This window comes from Charadrius vociferus, unplaced genomic scaffold (genome assembly GCF_000708025.1).
Source record: "Charadrius vociferus isolate BGI_N301 unplaced genomic scaffold, ASM70802v2 scaffold342, whole genome shotgun sequence".
Lineage (NCBI taxonomy): Eukaryota > Metazoa > Chordata > Aves > Charadriiformes > Charadriidae > Charadrius > Charadrius vociferus.
Window position 1 is genome coordinate 1,204,510 of NW_009647231.1, and position 17,779 is coordinate 1,222,288.

The 17,779-nt window shown below is 38.9% G+C and overlaps 1 protein-coding gene across 2 annotated transcripts in view; it reads right to left on the reverse strand.

Moving 5' to 3' along the window:
- Positions 1 to 17,779, reverse strand: part of DST (dystonin) — a 310,119-nt gene that overhangs the window by 57,517 nt on the left and 234,823 nt on the right. For both annotated transcript variants that reach the window (XM_009879834.1, XM_009879835.1), the window contains 8 exons: positions 12,975 to 13,136; positions 11,676 to 11,846; positions 10,230 to 10,396; positions 7,010 to 7,169; positions 6,431 to 6,757; positions 6,172 to 6,256; positions 4,825 to 5,066; positions 3,594 to 3,800 (listed from right to left, as the gene is read on the reverse strand). In XM_009879834.1, coding sequence (XP_009878136.1) covers positions 3,594 to 3,800; positions 4,825 to 5,066; positions 6,172 to 6,256; positions 6,431 to 6,757; positions 7,010 to 7,169; positions 10,230 to 10,396; positions 11,676 to 11,846; positions 12,975 to 13,136 — 1,521 coding nt within the window. The remainder of the gene's footprint in view (positions 1 to 3,593; positions 3,801 to 4,824; positions 5,067 to 6,171; positions 6,257 to 6,430; positions 6,758 to 7,009; positions 7,170 to 10,229; positions 10,397 to 11,675; positions 11,847 to 12,974; positions 13,137 to 17,779) is intronic.

Below are 17,779 nucleotides of genomic sequence, written 5' to 3' on the forward strand. Positions count from 1 at the left end.
AAATGGTTCTGAGAGATTGTAATACAAGCAGCTTAATTCATAAGCATGACAAACAACAGAAACAAATACATTTTTCCAAGGCCTACAGCTCTCTAACAGACATAAGAAAATAAAAAGGGTTATCATTTCAGAATTTTAACTAGACTGTTTATTTTCATTTTATTCTACTTCCATGTGTCTTTTCCCTCTCTAGGTTAATTATTACTGCTAGTGTTGCAATTACACTAAGAAATAGTTCTTTGATGTTATCCTTTTAATCTTAAGACCTGCTTTGGTATTAAATGATAAAGGCAAAACAATCACAATTCAACTAAGTCAGTGGAAAAACCTCACTGAATTCAGAGAAGACAGGATTTCACCCATAGCTAGACCTGGGATTAAATGTGAAAATTCTTTCGGGCATTTGGGTGCAGCCAGTCCTTTTCCTAAAAGATTAACTTTTGACTACCATTCGTCAACATTTAAATGTTTCAGAAATTACCTCAAAGCACTAAAGTAATGAGAGGATTTAAAGGATTTATTTCTTACTAATTTGTGAAGGAGAGCATGAGATCCTGCAAAGAAGTACACAGGCACGTAATTCTTCAGAAAAGTAAGACCAAATTTAAAAAAAAAAAATAAATAAATCACACATTCTCTCTTCAGCTCAAGTTTATAGGTATGCATCTTTGCACACATGCGTCGCAGTACTCAACAGGGGCACCTTTGATCTTAAGCCATACAGAAATACTACATGGGAAGATCAGATGCACAAAACTGCTATCGTAGAAACTACTAAGAACTAATTTATTTATTTATTTATTTTAAACTCTGACCCCCACTGCAATTAGTTGAACACTAACATGGCTCTGAGTTATTGTGAAAATCTATCAAGATGGTTTAGGTTAGAACTTGCTACTTCTGTTGTTGATACCCCCACTTTCCCCAGAAGTCTCTTTCTGACCATTCTCCGTCCCTCTTATGTTTTAAATCTGCTGGTCTGTGCCGTTGTGGCTGTAGACCGTGACAGCCCTGCTCCTGTAATATAACTAGAGTCCACTTTAGCCACCAAATTAGTCTTGTCTTAGTGGTTAATCATGAGTCACACAAAAACAAAAGAAGCAGTTCTGAGATTTCATTCTGTATGAGTCAATCTTTTTCAGCCCTTATAATCCATTTGTTACATGACAGAGAGCACAAACATTCTTTTTCACTACACGTCATTTCTCATAGAAGAAACAGAAAGTAAGTTTTGTCCTAAATATTGTGACTTCCAAATAGAAAGGTATGTTCCAAAACAATCAGTGCTGTTTGTTAACACTAAGCACATGCACCAGTGGTAGTTTAAACCTGGCTTCAGAAACTGCAGCTCACACCGAGCTTTTCCGAAGCTTGTCTATTTATGATCCAAATGAAGGAAATAAAGAAGGTAATTTCAAATATGATAGATGTACAAATTAACTGCAACGTGACTTCCCAATACCAAAGATCCATGGATACGTAAAATAATATTGAGCAAATATTTAATGGAAATAACAAAATCAAGGCATGGTGGTGAAAATTCTAGGTTAAATAGCATTGAGGAAGGACAGGGACTCTAAACTCCATTTGCTGAGGGTATAGGATTTCCAATTTGTGATGTTCAAATACAACATTAAGGAATAAAACCCACAAAATTGATACTCTCTGCATCCAAAATTTGAAGTGTTTTCTTCCCATTATGCATGACAGGTATTTATGAGCCCTGAACTTCACTTGAGTCACTATAAAATCGTCTATTTCATCCCCACCCAGTTTAACCAAGCATAGTTCATTGTGGTACATTTTCTTCTAACCAGGAATGATTGACTTCTGAATACGATAACATTGTGACTTGCTCTGTGAATGCTTTCTAAGGCACTCTCTATGGCTGCTTTAGAGCGAAGAACAACAAGTAAGCCACAAGTAGAATATGACCTTCTGTTTCTATGTAGCACTCCTCCACTAGGGTAGGGACACTGACCACTGCTTTCAGTATTGAGAAATGAAGATTGAAACATGCAGTGAAATTTATCTCTAGGATAATACCATCCATCTGGGAGCATTTTGCCCAGGTAGTTAAAAAACAGGACGCTGCATTAGTCTATTAAACCTTCCAGCTTCCATTCACAACATGAAACAATAGGCTTACCTGTTCATATACCTTACTGCATTTCTCACTTTGGCCCATTAACATCTAGCACGCACCCCACACTACTCCCATTGAACCCTCATGTTCTTAGTGGCTTTGCCCTCCACCCAAAACTTTTTAAATAGTACAGGCACTTGAATGAGTTGCCACAAGGTAAGCTTACACAGCACTAGCTTCTCAAAAAATATTTTTTATTTTGCCTGGTCTTTCTCTGAGCTAAATGGAAAGTAGCTTATCCTTCACTGGAAGCACTTTAAGCCACTTGATATTTATCATAGGATACAGTGTATAGAAGTATATTGTGCTGACGTGGAGGCGAGGGGTATGAAGGACTAAAGTGCCATGTGCCCTCGCAACATTAGCTAGTGGAGCAGCAGCTCTGGACCTTTCATGCCTGCACCTGAATCAGCTGAACTTGTGCTAAGGGATGCAACAGACGCATAGAATTCAGAAAAGTTGAAGGTGAGCCAACATACACTCTTCTACCTCACCTTATCGCTCACTAAAAAAAAAATCACCCTTCATTTTTGAGAATTTGGTTAATGACACAAGATAATATTCATAGCAAACCCCTTAAAAAGAAACATGAAGTTATTTTTAAAATCAGTTATGTGATCCAAGTTACTACCAGCATCTTTTAGTCAGCTTTCAGCAAACTTCAAAAATACCGCACATGCTTTCTCCTTGTGCTGTTACAACTGTTTATGGGAACTATTAGCAGAAACAGAAATTGCCACCGATATTTTTATGCCTGAACTGTAGGCAGACACTGGAAAAATCATGTTTCTACAATGCATTTATGAGCAAGCTTAAATACATGACTATTTAGTGATCAAATCAGTGTGCCAGTTCTCAAAATTTACCCCTATGTATACACCTCTGTGCATGTATAGAAACCTCCAGACATGAAATAACTGAATTTTTGAGCCCCAAGAAGAAAAGCATGGTGGATATGAATAATAGCAATTGTTATTTAAATCCTCTACTACAGCTTGAACAAGATGATCCAGCTTTTAATTGTGGAAAGTACAAAGCAGCTAGGCAATCAGCTGATGCTAAAAGGTGTGGCAACCCTAGTGATTTCAGTGCTGCATCGAGTAAAACTGGATGGGGATCTGGACCAGATTTTACTTAACACAACACGATCTACAAAAGACATGGGCCAGTCAGTTCTTACTTAAGCAAACTCCCACTTAAGGAGCCACAGGATAGTTACAGACATTTTAGCTATAAGACTGATGTTTGTGTAAATGAAAAGGCAGACACAACTGTATAGATCATCTGACTTCTGGAATTTATATCTTAACAGTGGAGTCCCATTTCATTCAAAGAGGCCTTCTGCTGTCCAAGGACAAGAAACTTTTGGCAACGTTATTAAAGGACACCTTTTGTTCAGGTACACATGGCCAGAGACTGTTATTGCCCAAAGAACAGTTTTCAGTACCTGCTGGGATCTCAGGATGGCAGCGTCAATCTCGTCCACCTTCTGAGAGATCGCGTCACTCACAAGTCTGTAACGTTCATTGTCCTCTGTTATCATCTTGTCAAGCCCCTCTCTGGCCCTCCACGGCACCAGCTCCAGGAAGGCACTGCCAACTTCATTCAGAGTGTCCAGTAAGCCTTTGTTGTTCTTTGCTTCTTTTTTCAACTCCTGAAAAAGGCCATTTAAAGTAAACATGTGAGCATACAAGCTGAACACATACAGCTTGCATGTTTTTTTATTCTTTCAACCACTCCATGAGTCAAGAACTTAAATGTTTTCCATGCAAACCAAAGGGATAAATCAGCATGCTTATTTTCAGCTCAGCTGTATTAGCTTTCTGATACTGTAAGCTATTTGACAGAGAAGAGGGTGATTCTTCAAGAGGATTTTCTACAAAATCTATCTTGAATATATTTCTCCAGTCAGTATGAGAGTCTGAAATTCTTTGTAATTTTGCAAGAGTTGTTAGTACTTAATGAAGAAAATAAAAATAATGGATATTCATAACATCCTGCAACTCAATAAGGAACCAAATCACCAGCAAGTGAAATCAGGCATGCAATAAAGCAAAATATGATGAATTCAAGTGATTTCTAAAAATAAGAAATGACTGGATTAAATTCCAATCAAATCATCACACAATGCTTCAGGAATTACTTTTTACCTGTATAGAAACCCCCACTGCTCTTTCATTTATTTTTATATATATATATCTAAGAAATTTAATGGAAAGATATTTTTTTTAGTTTCCCCCCCTCAATGTTGTCCACGCCACCCAGTTTATACTCCAATTTTTCTTTTGAAATAAATATTGTTAAACAAGATTAGTAATATATATATTTTAAATGCTGACTCTTTTTATACTTCACAGGATTTTATCCGTGTCACAACTAAAAACCAAAATAACATTGTTTGACAACTTAAAGAGTTTTCCCAGGATTAGGTAGCTGCTTAAATAAAAAGGAAATGTTGTGCTTCTCTTGTGCTAAAAATAAACCTCAGCCCAATTTTGTAAGTGATTATAACAGATGACTCTGGAAAGTGAGTTAGATTCTTAACTACTGTTACATTTAGTCAAATGATCTGATGCCAAAATTAGTTATTCACAAAACAACTTCATGCCAAACATAACTTAAAACAAAACCTAGCTGAATCATAGAGCAATAAATAACTCACAGGGTCTAAAACCTACTTTTTGTCTTTCTTGTACTTGGCTTAATTCTTCACCCTTTGGTATTTGAGTTTCATATGAGATTAACTCCACCTCCACTTCATCAAGCCATTTGCAGAGTTCCTCGTGAGTTGAGTGCAGCTGACCTGCAAGCTGCAGAGCCTGCTCTAAGGTCTTGGATACATCAGAACTCAATTTCGTAATGTCTTTGTATCTCGCTTTAATGCCTTCCAGTTTATCTTGAACTATTACAACTTCATCACCTAAAATATCAGAGGGATGTTATTTCCTGTGATCACAAATATTTAACAGCAAAAAGATCACCCAAATCCCAAACCCCACCTACTACAGAAGTCTCAGTATTTAAATTATAAAATAACCCAAACAAGATGACAAGGTCAATCCTCAACTGTTGTAAATTATCCTGCCGTCACTGAAGACCACAGAGCTACAAAGTTTACCTCAGCTCAGGATCTGTCCTTGTCTTTTTTTCTGCTTTACTAAACTACTAGAAAGTAAGGACTTAGATCCAATATTTAACACAAATGTTCTTTAAAAAAAATCCATCCTTAAATTCACAATACTTCTTATAAAGACGAAAAAAAAAAAAGATTTTATAAGGGTTATTGAAAATGTGAAGGAAAAAAGCCCCAACAAAATACTATCTAGATTTTCCAATTACAGTAATATTTGACATGACTGTCCACCCTCATTACTATTCATTTGAAACACAACTCAAAAGGCTAAATTAAAAAAAAACTGCCGATATTTATTAGTGTATGTTCAGATTTCATTATAGACTATGCATAATGTCTAAGATTGGAACAGAAAAGGAGAAAAGGATACCCCCTGCCCCCAACCATATGTGTGTCTTAAAGAGTTCAAGAACTTCAGAATTACTGGAAAATCCAGACAGATGTTGATCTACAGAACAGACACGTTGTGTACAACTGGAATGCAATTTTTCCCACAGTATTAGCTCCAATGGCCAAAGCTTTCCTCTTGCAGTAAAAGGTAGTCTAATATCTTGTTCATCTGTGGATGCCTGCAGGGAATTGACTGCGTCCACTGCCAAACAGCCCTCCATTATGAGTAATGTCCATAACTTGCTATTAGGAATGGAATGCAGGTTCACTAAAATAATTTTCCACTAAAAATAATAAAGGATTCAAGGGCCAAATTCTCTGCAGGCAAAAAAGGACTTTTGCTCACTGACTTTAATAGTAAAATCGGCCCAAAAACATCTTACCTTTACCTCACACCTTTATTAAAATAACTACAACTGCTTTAACCAGAAAATATGGACATTTACATATTCCACTTTAATTTTCTCATAAGCGCTTACAAGTACAAGAAAAAAGCTCTCACCTGTTGTTTGCTTGAGAAGCTCTAAGCCATTTTGTATAGCCAAATCAACATTTTGTTTTCTAAGAAGAATCTCTTCCTGAAGATCCTAAGAGAAAAGACCATTTGTGGTAGCACAGATATAACAAATTATATTCTTTTTACTTGGAATAAGCATATTGCCATTTTAAACAAAATATATTAATGAAAAAGAAATGAAGTATGGAAAAATAAATAAAATTTTAAAACAAATTAAATAATAAATGAACAGAAATAAAAATACCAGTAGTTCAGAGTGCTGCTTCTCAAGCAATTCTGTGCTGTAATCTTGGACTGACAACTTGCTCAGTTTATCATGGATTTCATTCAGCCAGTTCATCAATTCAACTTCGTCCTCCCCAAAAATCTGAGCATTGCTGTAAGCTTGCTGGAGAAGTTCAGACCTGCTGTTGCTCTTCTCTTGAATCTCAATGTATCGTGCCTGAGAAGAATCTAGTTTTTCCTGCACCATATCTTTATCTTCCCTGGAGCTCATAGTCTTTAGAGACTGACCAGTGCTAATGGCCTGATGTAAACTCTTACTGTGAGCTAGGACATCATCTTCTAGGGCCTATATTTTTTTAAATAATGAATAATGGAAAAGAAAATCAGAAAAACATAAAAGAAATGTAAGTGGAACTTAATAAAAACTGAACGAAAAATGACTTATTGCCAACGTAAATATATAAAACTCAAATTACAGAAAAAAAAAAAATCAGTATGGTAAAACATAGGTACACCGCAACAGTTTTGCCAGTTGTGTTGTACTTTACAGAAGCGTTGAAAAAGAATGACACAAGCAAGTGTGCGGTTAGTATCTTACTTTATGCTGAGAAATTTGCTGCTGCAGTTTGGAGGCCTGTGTTCCGATGGGTTCTGCATTTGCAAGCCTCTTCTCTGTGGCAGTCAGCCACTCCACCAACGGCTCCAGAGCTTCATGGAACTGCTGCGCTACCACCGAGATGCCTTCCAACTGACGGTTCCTATCAACATACAAAGAAAAAGGTTATTTTTGTGATGAAGTAAGTGCAAAATAGTTTAAAAAAAAAACAAACCAAAAAACCAGCCCTGGAATCCTTTACAAAGTAAAAGAAATAATTCTGTCTTATTGTAGGAACCAGTCACCAAATGAAATAGACATATATCCGTGATACTCAATGAAAACCAAGGTAAAGTAAAAATCAAATAAAATTTAAAAAAAACCACCCACCTCCGAAGCTTTTGAAACTGTTTTTATTTACAAAACTTGCATACTAGCTAAAAGAGCATCACTTTATTCATATACTTTTTGCTAAAAATAATCTAGCACTCGATTTAGCAAAACATTGATTTATACCCAATCATGATAGTTCTCAAGTTTCTAACTGTCTTTATGCATAAAGTTACACTCCCTTGACTATTTTATGTGTTTTAAAGTTGGGCAAAGGCTTTACTGAACCAGAACATATTGTCATGCTTCCTCAGCATTGTAAAATATCTTTAAACATTTGTTCAATGATGTGAACAGAACTATTTGGCTCTACTTTTGCATCTCCTGTTCTGAGTAATAGCTCTCAATGAACTTAGTGGGACAACGTTAATAAAGCACAGAGACTTGACCTCCAAAATAAAAAAGGAGTATCTAAAACATTCCTGTTTCAGATTATTAAATTTCAGAGAAGGCTCTTGATTACAGGAAGAGTCATCTTTACAACCACTGCTGAAATAATTTCATTCAAGCAGACTTCTCCCCCTATGTGAATCACAGAACAGTTTAGGTTGGAAGGAACCTTAAAGATGATCTAGTTCCAACCCCCTGCCGTGGGCAGGGACACCTCCCACTAGACCAGGTTGCTCAAAGCCCCATCCAGCCTGGCCTTGAACACTTCAGGGATGCAGCCTCCCTGGGCAATTTGTTCAGGTGCCTCACCACCCTCACAGTGAAAAATTTCTTCCTAGTATCTATTCTCAATCTCCCCTCTTCCAGTTTGAAGCCATTCCCCCTTGTCCTATCACTACATGCCCTTGTAAAACGTTCCTCTCCAGCTTCCTTGTAGGCCCCCTTCAAATAGTGGAAAGCTGCTGTAAGGTCTCCCTGGAGTCTTCTCTTCTCCAGGCTGAACAACCCCAACTCTCTCAGCCTGTCTTCATAGGGGAGGTGCTCCAGCCCTCTGATCACCTTCAACACCCTCCTCTGGACCTTCTCCAACAGGCTGATGTCCTTCTTATGTTCCAGGCCTCAGACATGGATGCAGTACTCCAGATGGAGTCCCACCAGAGTGGAGTAGAGAGAGAATCACTTCCCTCAACCTGCTGCCCGTGCTTCTTTTGTTGCAGCCCAGAACGTGGCTGGCTTTCTGGGCTGCGAGCGCACATTGCCGGCTCATGTTGAGCTGCTCATCCACCAACACCCCCAAGTCCTTCTCCTCAGGGTTGCTCTCAATCTGTTCCCCAGCTGGCCTGTATTTGTGCATGGGATTGTCCTGGCCCACGTACAGGACCTTGCACTTGGCCTCGTTGAACTTCATGAGGTTTGCACAGGCCCATCATCAAAAGCACCACAATATTGTCTTTCAAATTGGGATCTCGTTCCAGACAAAAGCTATGTTTATACATGCTTCCCAAGGCTTATAAACAAGGTAGACATGAGACACTTAGCCACAGAACACTCAGTGAAGTGCTCTATATAGCTTTCAAAATCATCCTCAAATCTCCTCTTCATTTCTAGAGACCAGCCAAAGAAAAATGGAGATGAGCTTGTGGCTAGTAGATGGGTTGAGAAAGTCGCAATTTGATTTTTAATTAAGTATCACCAGACTGGGAGAATAATATTAAATTAAACATGACATTAACATTTACCCCAGCTAATGAGTCAGATTCACTCAATAACAAAAAAAAAAAAAAAAGAAAGAAGGAAATAATGGTCTATTAGTGGTTGGCTCCACTAATTAAATAATCATATTATTAGTATGAGGTAACAAAAGAGGTTCAGAGTAAAGGAACTAAAAAGAAGCTACCGAAAGGAGTAGGAGACAACAGAGGCGAGTTCAATGCTACTCTGAGTGCCCAGATGCCAATACAACCATTTGTTCTTCACTGTAAAGCTTCACTGTTCAGTTAAATTCCTTTTCTTCAACTTTCCAAGTCCTTTCTTGTTCTCAATTATGTGCCTTTTCCAGGCCACCTCTTATGCACACTCTTCTTCTCTCTGCTGTGAACAAGGCTGTCCTTTTTCAAATCCCCACCCAGAAAACACATTCATCAACCCTTTCAACACAGATTTCTTCGAAGACTCTTTACAGTTCATAACTTTCCAGGTATTTTATATCTCAAGAACAACTTATAAATCAATGTGTGTGTATACACAGATACCGTTTGTATGGGTTTGGGGTTTTTTTTTGTCGTTGGTTGTGTGGTTTTTTTTTTTAATTGGAACTTGAATTGGACTGCAATGTCTTTAAGCGACAGTGTTTTATGTGTTGCTAGAATATATTTATATACTTTGACGGTCCTTTTTCTTCTTGAGAACTAAGGGAGCTCAGCACCTTGCATAAGTACATCAGTAACTGACAGTATGAGGATCTCTACGTTACAGAAAATAATGACATGGATGACACCAAACAGAAAAGGGGAAGAAGAGTTGAGCGCCCCCTGTTTGTACCAGCATGACAGGATTTTGAAGTTCCAAGGGAACATCATTATTATTTGTTAAGTATAAAATTTGCTCTTGATTCTATGCAAAACAGGTTCTTGCATCAAGAAACTTGCATTCTAATGAACTAACAGAGGTAAAACATTCAAAAGATACATATGCAGTTAATCTTAACAGATATTGGCATCTTAGGCTAAATATTTTTTTAAAGCTTTTGGTCTGTTCAAGTCACTTCTCTCCACTTTTCCTTCAGAGGACCTATCATATCAACATCAAGACACAATAATGTAATGTAATAACAAGAATGATAGTACTTAGAAGATTTCATACTATAGAGTTCCACATGCTGCTTCTAATCATCTATTACATACTATGTCTACATTTTTCAAATCTATGAAAGAATTTCAAATACCTTGTTTCAGCTTTAGTGAGCAACGCATCCCATCGACTATCCAGGAAACTCAACTGTTTCAAGATTTTCACTCTATCAGCAGGTTCTGCTGACTCTGCAATTTTCTCCCCTTCACGCTTGATTACCTCCACAGTAGGCTTGCGGTCATCCAGCAACCTCTGGAGAAGCTACAGAGAAAGCGATCAGGCAGCGGGTTATTAAGAAACATTGTAATAACACAAGTATAAAAAACAGAAGGAGCTAGACTTCTTGAAAATCCGTTAAAGCAAAAAAAGGAAAAAGCAATGCCTATATTGTGATGAAAGTGTGAATAATGTTAATCAAAAAGAGACACACACACACCACCCTGCCCCCCAACGCGCTCATTTTAGTTTCTCAATTGTTTTGCTATGAACAGCAGAGTTTCGCCAAGCCCAAACAACCTCCTTGGTTTCTACGGGGTAAAGTTGTGTGGCAGCCTGAAGAGTGAACATACAGAAGAAAAAGTTCTATTTATTTAATACCATTGAGGGAAACAAGCTATTTAGAGTATCTGATACATCATATAGGAACATTTTTGAGAAAGCTGAATGCCCTTCTAGATTTGGCAACACAAAGATAATTCTGATATACAGAGAGATAGGAAAATAGATTTAAAAACTATTATATAATTCACTCATCACTAGTTTAAGCCACAATTGAGTTCACTAATTTAGTCCAGTAAATGAACTTCTCCGTGAAGAATAAAACACACCTCTGTCCAAAATCTTCCCTTCCTCCATGCTCTAGTTGCCGTTGGTAACATTAACATTTTACCTCTGCAGATATCGCAACATGAATACCTGTATTGACAGTAACTTTATAGGAAATCTCTGGGTGGCAGGGCCACACAGCCCAGCTGCATGGACTGTATGTTTCATAAGCTACATTACGGTTCATTTTTCTAGAACCATTATGAAAATTTGCAGAAGCTGACAACACTGATAGCGTCTCCGCATTAGCACAGGCCATTTCCCAACAGCATTCCAGCTAATTACCAACAATGATCAGATCACAATTGGGATCAAAACCCAAGTATTTAAATCCATAATCTGCAAAATTACCTTGGAACTCTTACAATAAAAATTTACTAGTTTTTATTTCCTACTTTCCAAATGGCCAAACGCTGCATTTTTTGCTTTCTCTTTTTCCAACAGGCCTTTAGCAATCCTTTCCGGACAGCATTAATAATTTTAACCAGAGGTCAGATTGCACGGTGTCACTCTTTGTCTTATGTGCCAGAAGACAAGCACCTCTCCCAGCCCTGGACAGATTCTTGAGTATCGAACAGATGGCTGCTTTAAAACACCTCAGCACACTTCAGTGTAATGTAATACATTTAAACAGATTTTATACTTTGCCAAAGACTGGGAATTTATTCTCATTGGTACAGTGGAAGGAGAGATACTCTTAACGCATTTTACTTACTTTCTGTTCTTGTATTTGGGCCTTCACAACTTTGAATTCAGCAGATGGTGGTTTCTGATTAGCCACAAGGTCTTCTGTATCAATGAGCCAGCTAAGCAGAGATTCAAGGGCATCCTGAAATCTCCCACAGTGAAGGAGGGCTTCCTGCAATTGCGCAGCACGCTGGGCAACCTGAAAAAAAGTAGAGGATCAGACTGTACTCATCTTTTCTTTTTATTTCTTTGAAATAAGCAGCCAAAACCTGTAGAACATCTGGCAATATCGCTAACACGCTCATTTTCACAACTATGCATAAAAGCACTATGGCACAATTTGGCATTAATCTTTTGGGGCTACAGACATCCAATAAAAAGAAGAGGTTGACTCCTAGCAAATCAAACTGCTCTAGTAGTTCCTTACAAGAGATAATCATGTTTTATATAGCTACAGTGCTATGAAGTACATTTGTGTTTCAGATGGTCTTCATTTTCCTTAATGAAAGGCTGAGCCAGGCACCCAAAGTAGCAATTCTTAGTAAGGGGCAATAATACCTTCAAAGGGAAGAAGAAATAGTAAAGAAGGTGGCAAATAGGGGAACCACAGGTGTCTATGGTTCTGCTGCATCACTCCTTCAGGAAGACAGAGTGGAGGAAAATGAGCACTGTTTCTACTTCCCACCCTTTCCATTTTCCAACAGAAGCTACTGCTGGAAAAGAACTCTTCAAAAACATAGAAAAACATCTACAGCCAGTTTTCCAAAGCAGTGGTACCTTCCAATGCCTCAAGCAATACAACCCTAAAAGTGCTATAAAGGAAATGTGCCACTAGTCACACAAAGCTGGGTCGTATCACTGCTCTGTGCACTGTGCAGGTACAACAGTGTACATGAACAAATACAACAGAGTGAAAAAACGCATGAACAAAGACTGAAGAAGAACTACTTGAAAGTGTATGGCTACAAGTTACATAGCTACCTTCCCCATGAATGCGTCAAAACTCCAACCTCTTTGATTGGGTTATCAAACGTCCCTGCTCTGCTTAAGCAGGAAGGAACACATGGTCCTAGAGGAGTCTCTCCTGAATAAAAATCCAGGACAGACCTATAGAAAGTTTGACAAAACCATGTAAGTGATAGTAATACCTCTGGCTACTACTGATATAAATCTTATCCTCAGAATTACCAACAAAGTGATTGTGTAAAGTATAATATAATTCATATTCTTAGTGAATATTTAATTTCCTGTATTTTGAAAGACGTCAGTAAGCAAATAATCAAAAAGCAGGACACAACAAAAGCAGAACAGTATACAAAATAATAACCTTCTTATTAAGAGTCTTCCATCGGGTGTTGACATCTTCAAGGTCGTGTTCAAGGTTTTCTGTGTTGGTACTTTTAGCAGCACTTTGAATAAGGCCTTGGCCCAACCAATTTACCTCCTGTTGTTTTACTTGCAGGGGTTCAATTTCTTCTTTCTGGAATACCTGTAGTTGAAACCAAGACACACATGAAACATTGTATCTTCTGACATAAAATGCATCTGGTGTTTACATCACTGCATGCAACAAAAAAACCCACGGAAAATTGGCGTCTAGAAGAAAGGAAACCGTTTCTCATCAGCACCTTCCTGAAAACAAATTATTAAATCTAAACAGAATAGACTCAATCTAAACAGAGTAAATGCAATACATTACAGAGGGAAAATGATGTACGCTTCCATGAGTAGTTTTAGACAGGAAGGAAAAGGAGAGAGAGAGAAGGGAAGAAAGGTTTGGGGGAAAAAGAAAAAGGAAAAAAAGAAAGAAGTTCTAATAGAGGAATCAAGACTGGAGAAACTAATCTATTTAATTATCTATCTACAAAATCTAAAAAAAAAAAAAAGGGTACAGAAGGATTATTAAGTTGTCCTCAAATAAATAAAGAAACACACACTAAGAGAGACAATTAGGCATTATTTTCCAAATTACAACAAAAAGCAAAAGTTTTACGTTAAAGAAGTAGTGAAAGAAAAGTTATTTTAAGGTAGTTTTTAGGATATATATATATATAATGGTAACAAGTGAGGTGGAGGCACTACAGATGCTGCTGAAACAGTATCCCAGCAGATGCCCAGGAGAATGGGTTTTCATTCAGACAGATACTCTTGCAAATTGCCAGGGTTTTGACCATACCCAAAGAGCAGTTTTCTGTTTGCTTTATTTTACTTTTCCAGGTATTTAAGCTTTTTCAGAGGCAGATTATTACCATTAGCAACAGCAATGTAAATCTCCATTTGTATTCAGCCACATTAGGCTGCACTGACACCAGTGTCAATGAGATCAGAAAATGGCCTGAAGCCCCTGAATTAATTACACAGGCCAGTGAAAAATAACCAATGAATAAACAATGCTAAAGAATGCTCAACTTTTGACCCTAAATCCTTCTATTTCTATAGCACCATTCAGTAACAGTTTTGGTGTACACTTAGTGCATTCAAAGCAACCTTTCTCAGCATCCTGAAAAGTAGGGATCACTTTGAACATACCAGTGACTCTCCTCTTTTGCACCAAACACAGTGTGGCAAGTGATTGCTTTTAAAGCAGCAGACCTCAGGTGGCTGAGCACGCTTCCACCAGCTTGACAAGTCAATCTAGAAGCTAAAGCAACTACACTAAACACGAGGGGTAAAATAAATTAAGCACTCCTAAGAATTTTGTTCCTAGGGACAAAAAAAACCTGTAAACTGTCAGACCATGGTTATATGAAAACTGAGAGAATGCAACCAGCTGGCTGCTCCCAGAAAAAGGAAAAAGCTTGTGTTTTTCTTGACTGTAGGGTAGGGAGGAGGCAGAATAATATTTCCACACAGAATCAATAACAAATTCTTCTTTTATGTGCCATAAAGCTTCATCTTCTGAGAGCAACGTCCTACCACAGAGAGGACTGATCTCCATAATCTGCCCTTTAAAAACGCATGCATTCTTTGCAGAGAGAAGCTTAAAATAAATTACAATTATTGCTGAGGCCAAAGTTTACCAGAACAACTTAGCAACAAAGCTTGAAGTATCTCAGATTTCAACCAGAGTGGGAAGAAAAAAATTACAGACCCGACAAACACCCTTTCCTTATTACAAAGCTTCACTTCTTACTCTCTTACCTCATCCACCACTCGCAAAGCGCTGCAAGATTCTGCGCTTGTAAAATACTACCGTAACGTCAGAACTGCTTTCTGGCACGCAAATGCAAAAGTTGGCTTTCAGAAGAGGCGGTGAGCCTTTAATCTGCCTGCTTTGGAAACCACAAGGATCTCTGATACTGTTGCTTATACCTTGATGAGTAAGGCTGGTCGGGCTGAACACATGGGCTGTAGCTGCCCTTGAATGCCATTGCCTGTAACCACGCTCTGTACAAACACAGAGCACCAACATGAGTGCACAGAGAAGGCACTCCACATCGGGAGTAACAGGCACCAGCTGGGCAATAAATAATCCAGCCCCGCACAGCTGGAAGTAATCATCCCTCTCAGAATTTGCCCCCAATTCATTTTCTGAACTGACCATCTCACCTATTTTGGATATCTCATTTGTGCTATGCAAATGATACTGATTACTGCATCTGCCAAATTAATAAAAAAATGACATTTTTTCAACAACAGAACTTAAAGAAAGCTTTAAACAAATGTCTTTCACATTGCATTACAACTATTTCAAAAATCTACAGATTTATTTTTTTTTTAAATTACCTTGTTAGACAATAGGCCATTGCAGACTGTATCCAAGGTTTCTTGGATGCCAGTAGTCCAGATATTGCCTTTACTTCTCCCTGGAATAGCTTTTGGACAGTTTACAGTACTATCTAATTCAAGCTGTTGAACAGAAAATGTCATTTCATTTGAGCCTGTACATGCTATACTAGATTCCTCTGTATCAGATAAAATCTCGTATTTTGCTAAATCCAAGTCACTAGTATTTACAGAAATATTTGCATAATAAACATCTACATCATGATGTGCATCATCCACGTAATCCTCCTCTACTGTTGTGACTCGTGTTTTCATTTTTTCTTGAACTTCATAAGCATTTTCCACTTCATTTTTGTCGAGGGAAATACTTCTTTCATCAATCTGAGGAGGATCTTCGTGTGACAGAGTTTTCTCTTTGAAGCCTTGTAAGTGAGAGTATTTCCCCCCCATCTCTTCCTGATCAGTCTCACATGTCTGTGCATTGCTTTGTTTTACTCTTCCAGAGGGTAAAATGTCATGCAAAGCCGATCTGCAGCTTTCTTTGACAGGGACACTACTGCTTGCAAGCAGTGGGGTTTGCTGCTCTCTGCAAATTGCTGGGAAATACGGTCTGAACTGACCTACTGCATGGATATCTTCTGCAGAAGATAAACTTCGTATTTGAGCTTGCTCCCCTGCTAACAGTGTGTCTTGTTTTTCTTCCCTTTCTGTTGGAGGGCTGCATAAACCAGAATCATCCTCTTCTGAGGTAAGGGAATTCGTACCCCATTTGCATTTGCCTGACCTAGCTGTATCTGACATATCAGCAGTTTCATTAAAGGAGCATTCACTTTTATTCGTGTAATCTGAAAAGTTGGGTGGAACAAACATTCTCCACGATCGCCTATGTTCCTTCTTTTCTGTATGAGACTTTGCTTTGGGTAATCCAGCTGTCCGAATTATATCACTGTTCAGTTTGAGAGCATCAAAGATCATTTTTTCATCTAACTTATTAGCTTCACGACTTCGGAGCTCAAAAACACTGGAAGAAGTAAGGGCACCATTGGAGCACAAAGTGCTGATGTCCAGTGTTCTGTGACTGTAGGGTAAGGTTCGGTCTGTGAAATGCCTCGAGGAGAGGCTGCCCTTGGAGCCCGAATCAATCTGTTCATTCAGCCGCACAGTGTCATAGATGGACCTCTGGGGAACGTAGCAGTCCTCAATATTCAGATCTTCATCTTCTTCCCCTTTGCCAACACATGGGGGATTCTGACGTAGACAGTCTGGCCTGCTAAGGGGCTTCCCCATCCTGAAAGTATTCTCACAAGTACTCCACTATACCTCTGTTTTCATGGATACAGGGGAAACATTTAAAAAACACTAGCACTCCGAAGAATTATAGTAAACTTGCCCTTAGCGTAAGATGCATAGATACAAAATACACACCATAACTTATGAGGTGGCTGAGGTCATTCATAATCAGTGCATCAGTTTAAATGCAACGTTACCTGGATGTGAGATTTTTCTCCCCCCCCTCTAAAATATAAAGTGCTTCAGTAAGAAAAGTAACAGAAATCTTCCAATGTCACAGAAAAACAAAGTATAGCAAAACCCAGCAGTGGCTTAAATATTTCAAATACTCCATCGAAGGCTTCATTTACTTTTCCAGGTCAGAATCTGTATCTGAAATCTCCCGATTAAGCCTTCCAAATGAACAAATGTTACAGAAGGCAGCACATTATCTTCTGTAGGTGACGGCTTAACTGTAATCCATTTAACTGGTTTGCAGAGTCCCATCTCCTTTATAAATAAAACATGGTGCGGCAGCTTAAAAAGACACGAATCCACAGTGGCTGTGTATGGTTCAGACCAAGGCACAGAGAAAATCTTGGGGGGAGGGGGAGAAATAAGTTAAATCCAGAACAGTAAGAATAATAAACCAGCCCTTTACTTTTTTGGCAGTCACTATAAATAACCTTGATCAGAAAGGCAGCTTATCCTCCTCTTGTACCGGGCTCGTCCGTGGTGCCTCCACGAGTCCCACAGGAAAACATCACTTTCTAGCAGCCAAGCCAACGCGTCCTTCGAGTCGGAAAAAACCAAAACGTTTTCACACCGATTCTCCCAACACCATCTCGGAGAGCTGTTTTAAGGCGACGGCAGAGCAGAGCAAGCGCGGCGTGCCCCCCCTCCCCCGCGAAAGGCACGGCAGGTTTACATTCGGCAGGTCCCCGCTACAAGCAGCGGCCAGCGGGCTGCCCTCGCTCCTTCCTCCTCCTCATTTCTGAAGCGCAGCTGCGAAGGAGGCAGCGAAGGAGGGAAATCCCCCCCTCTGCTCAGCGACCGCCGCCGTCCAGCTCTCCGCCTCGCCTCGCCCCGCTCTCCCGCGGGCCGGCGGCGCCCTCCCAGCGCCGAGCTGTAAGAAAC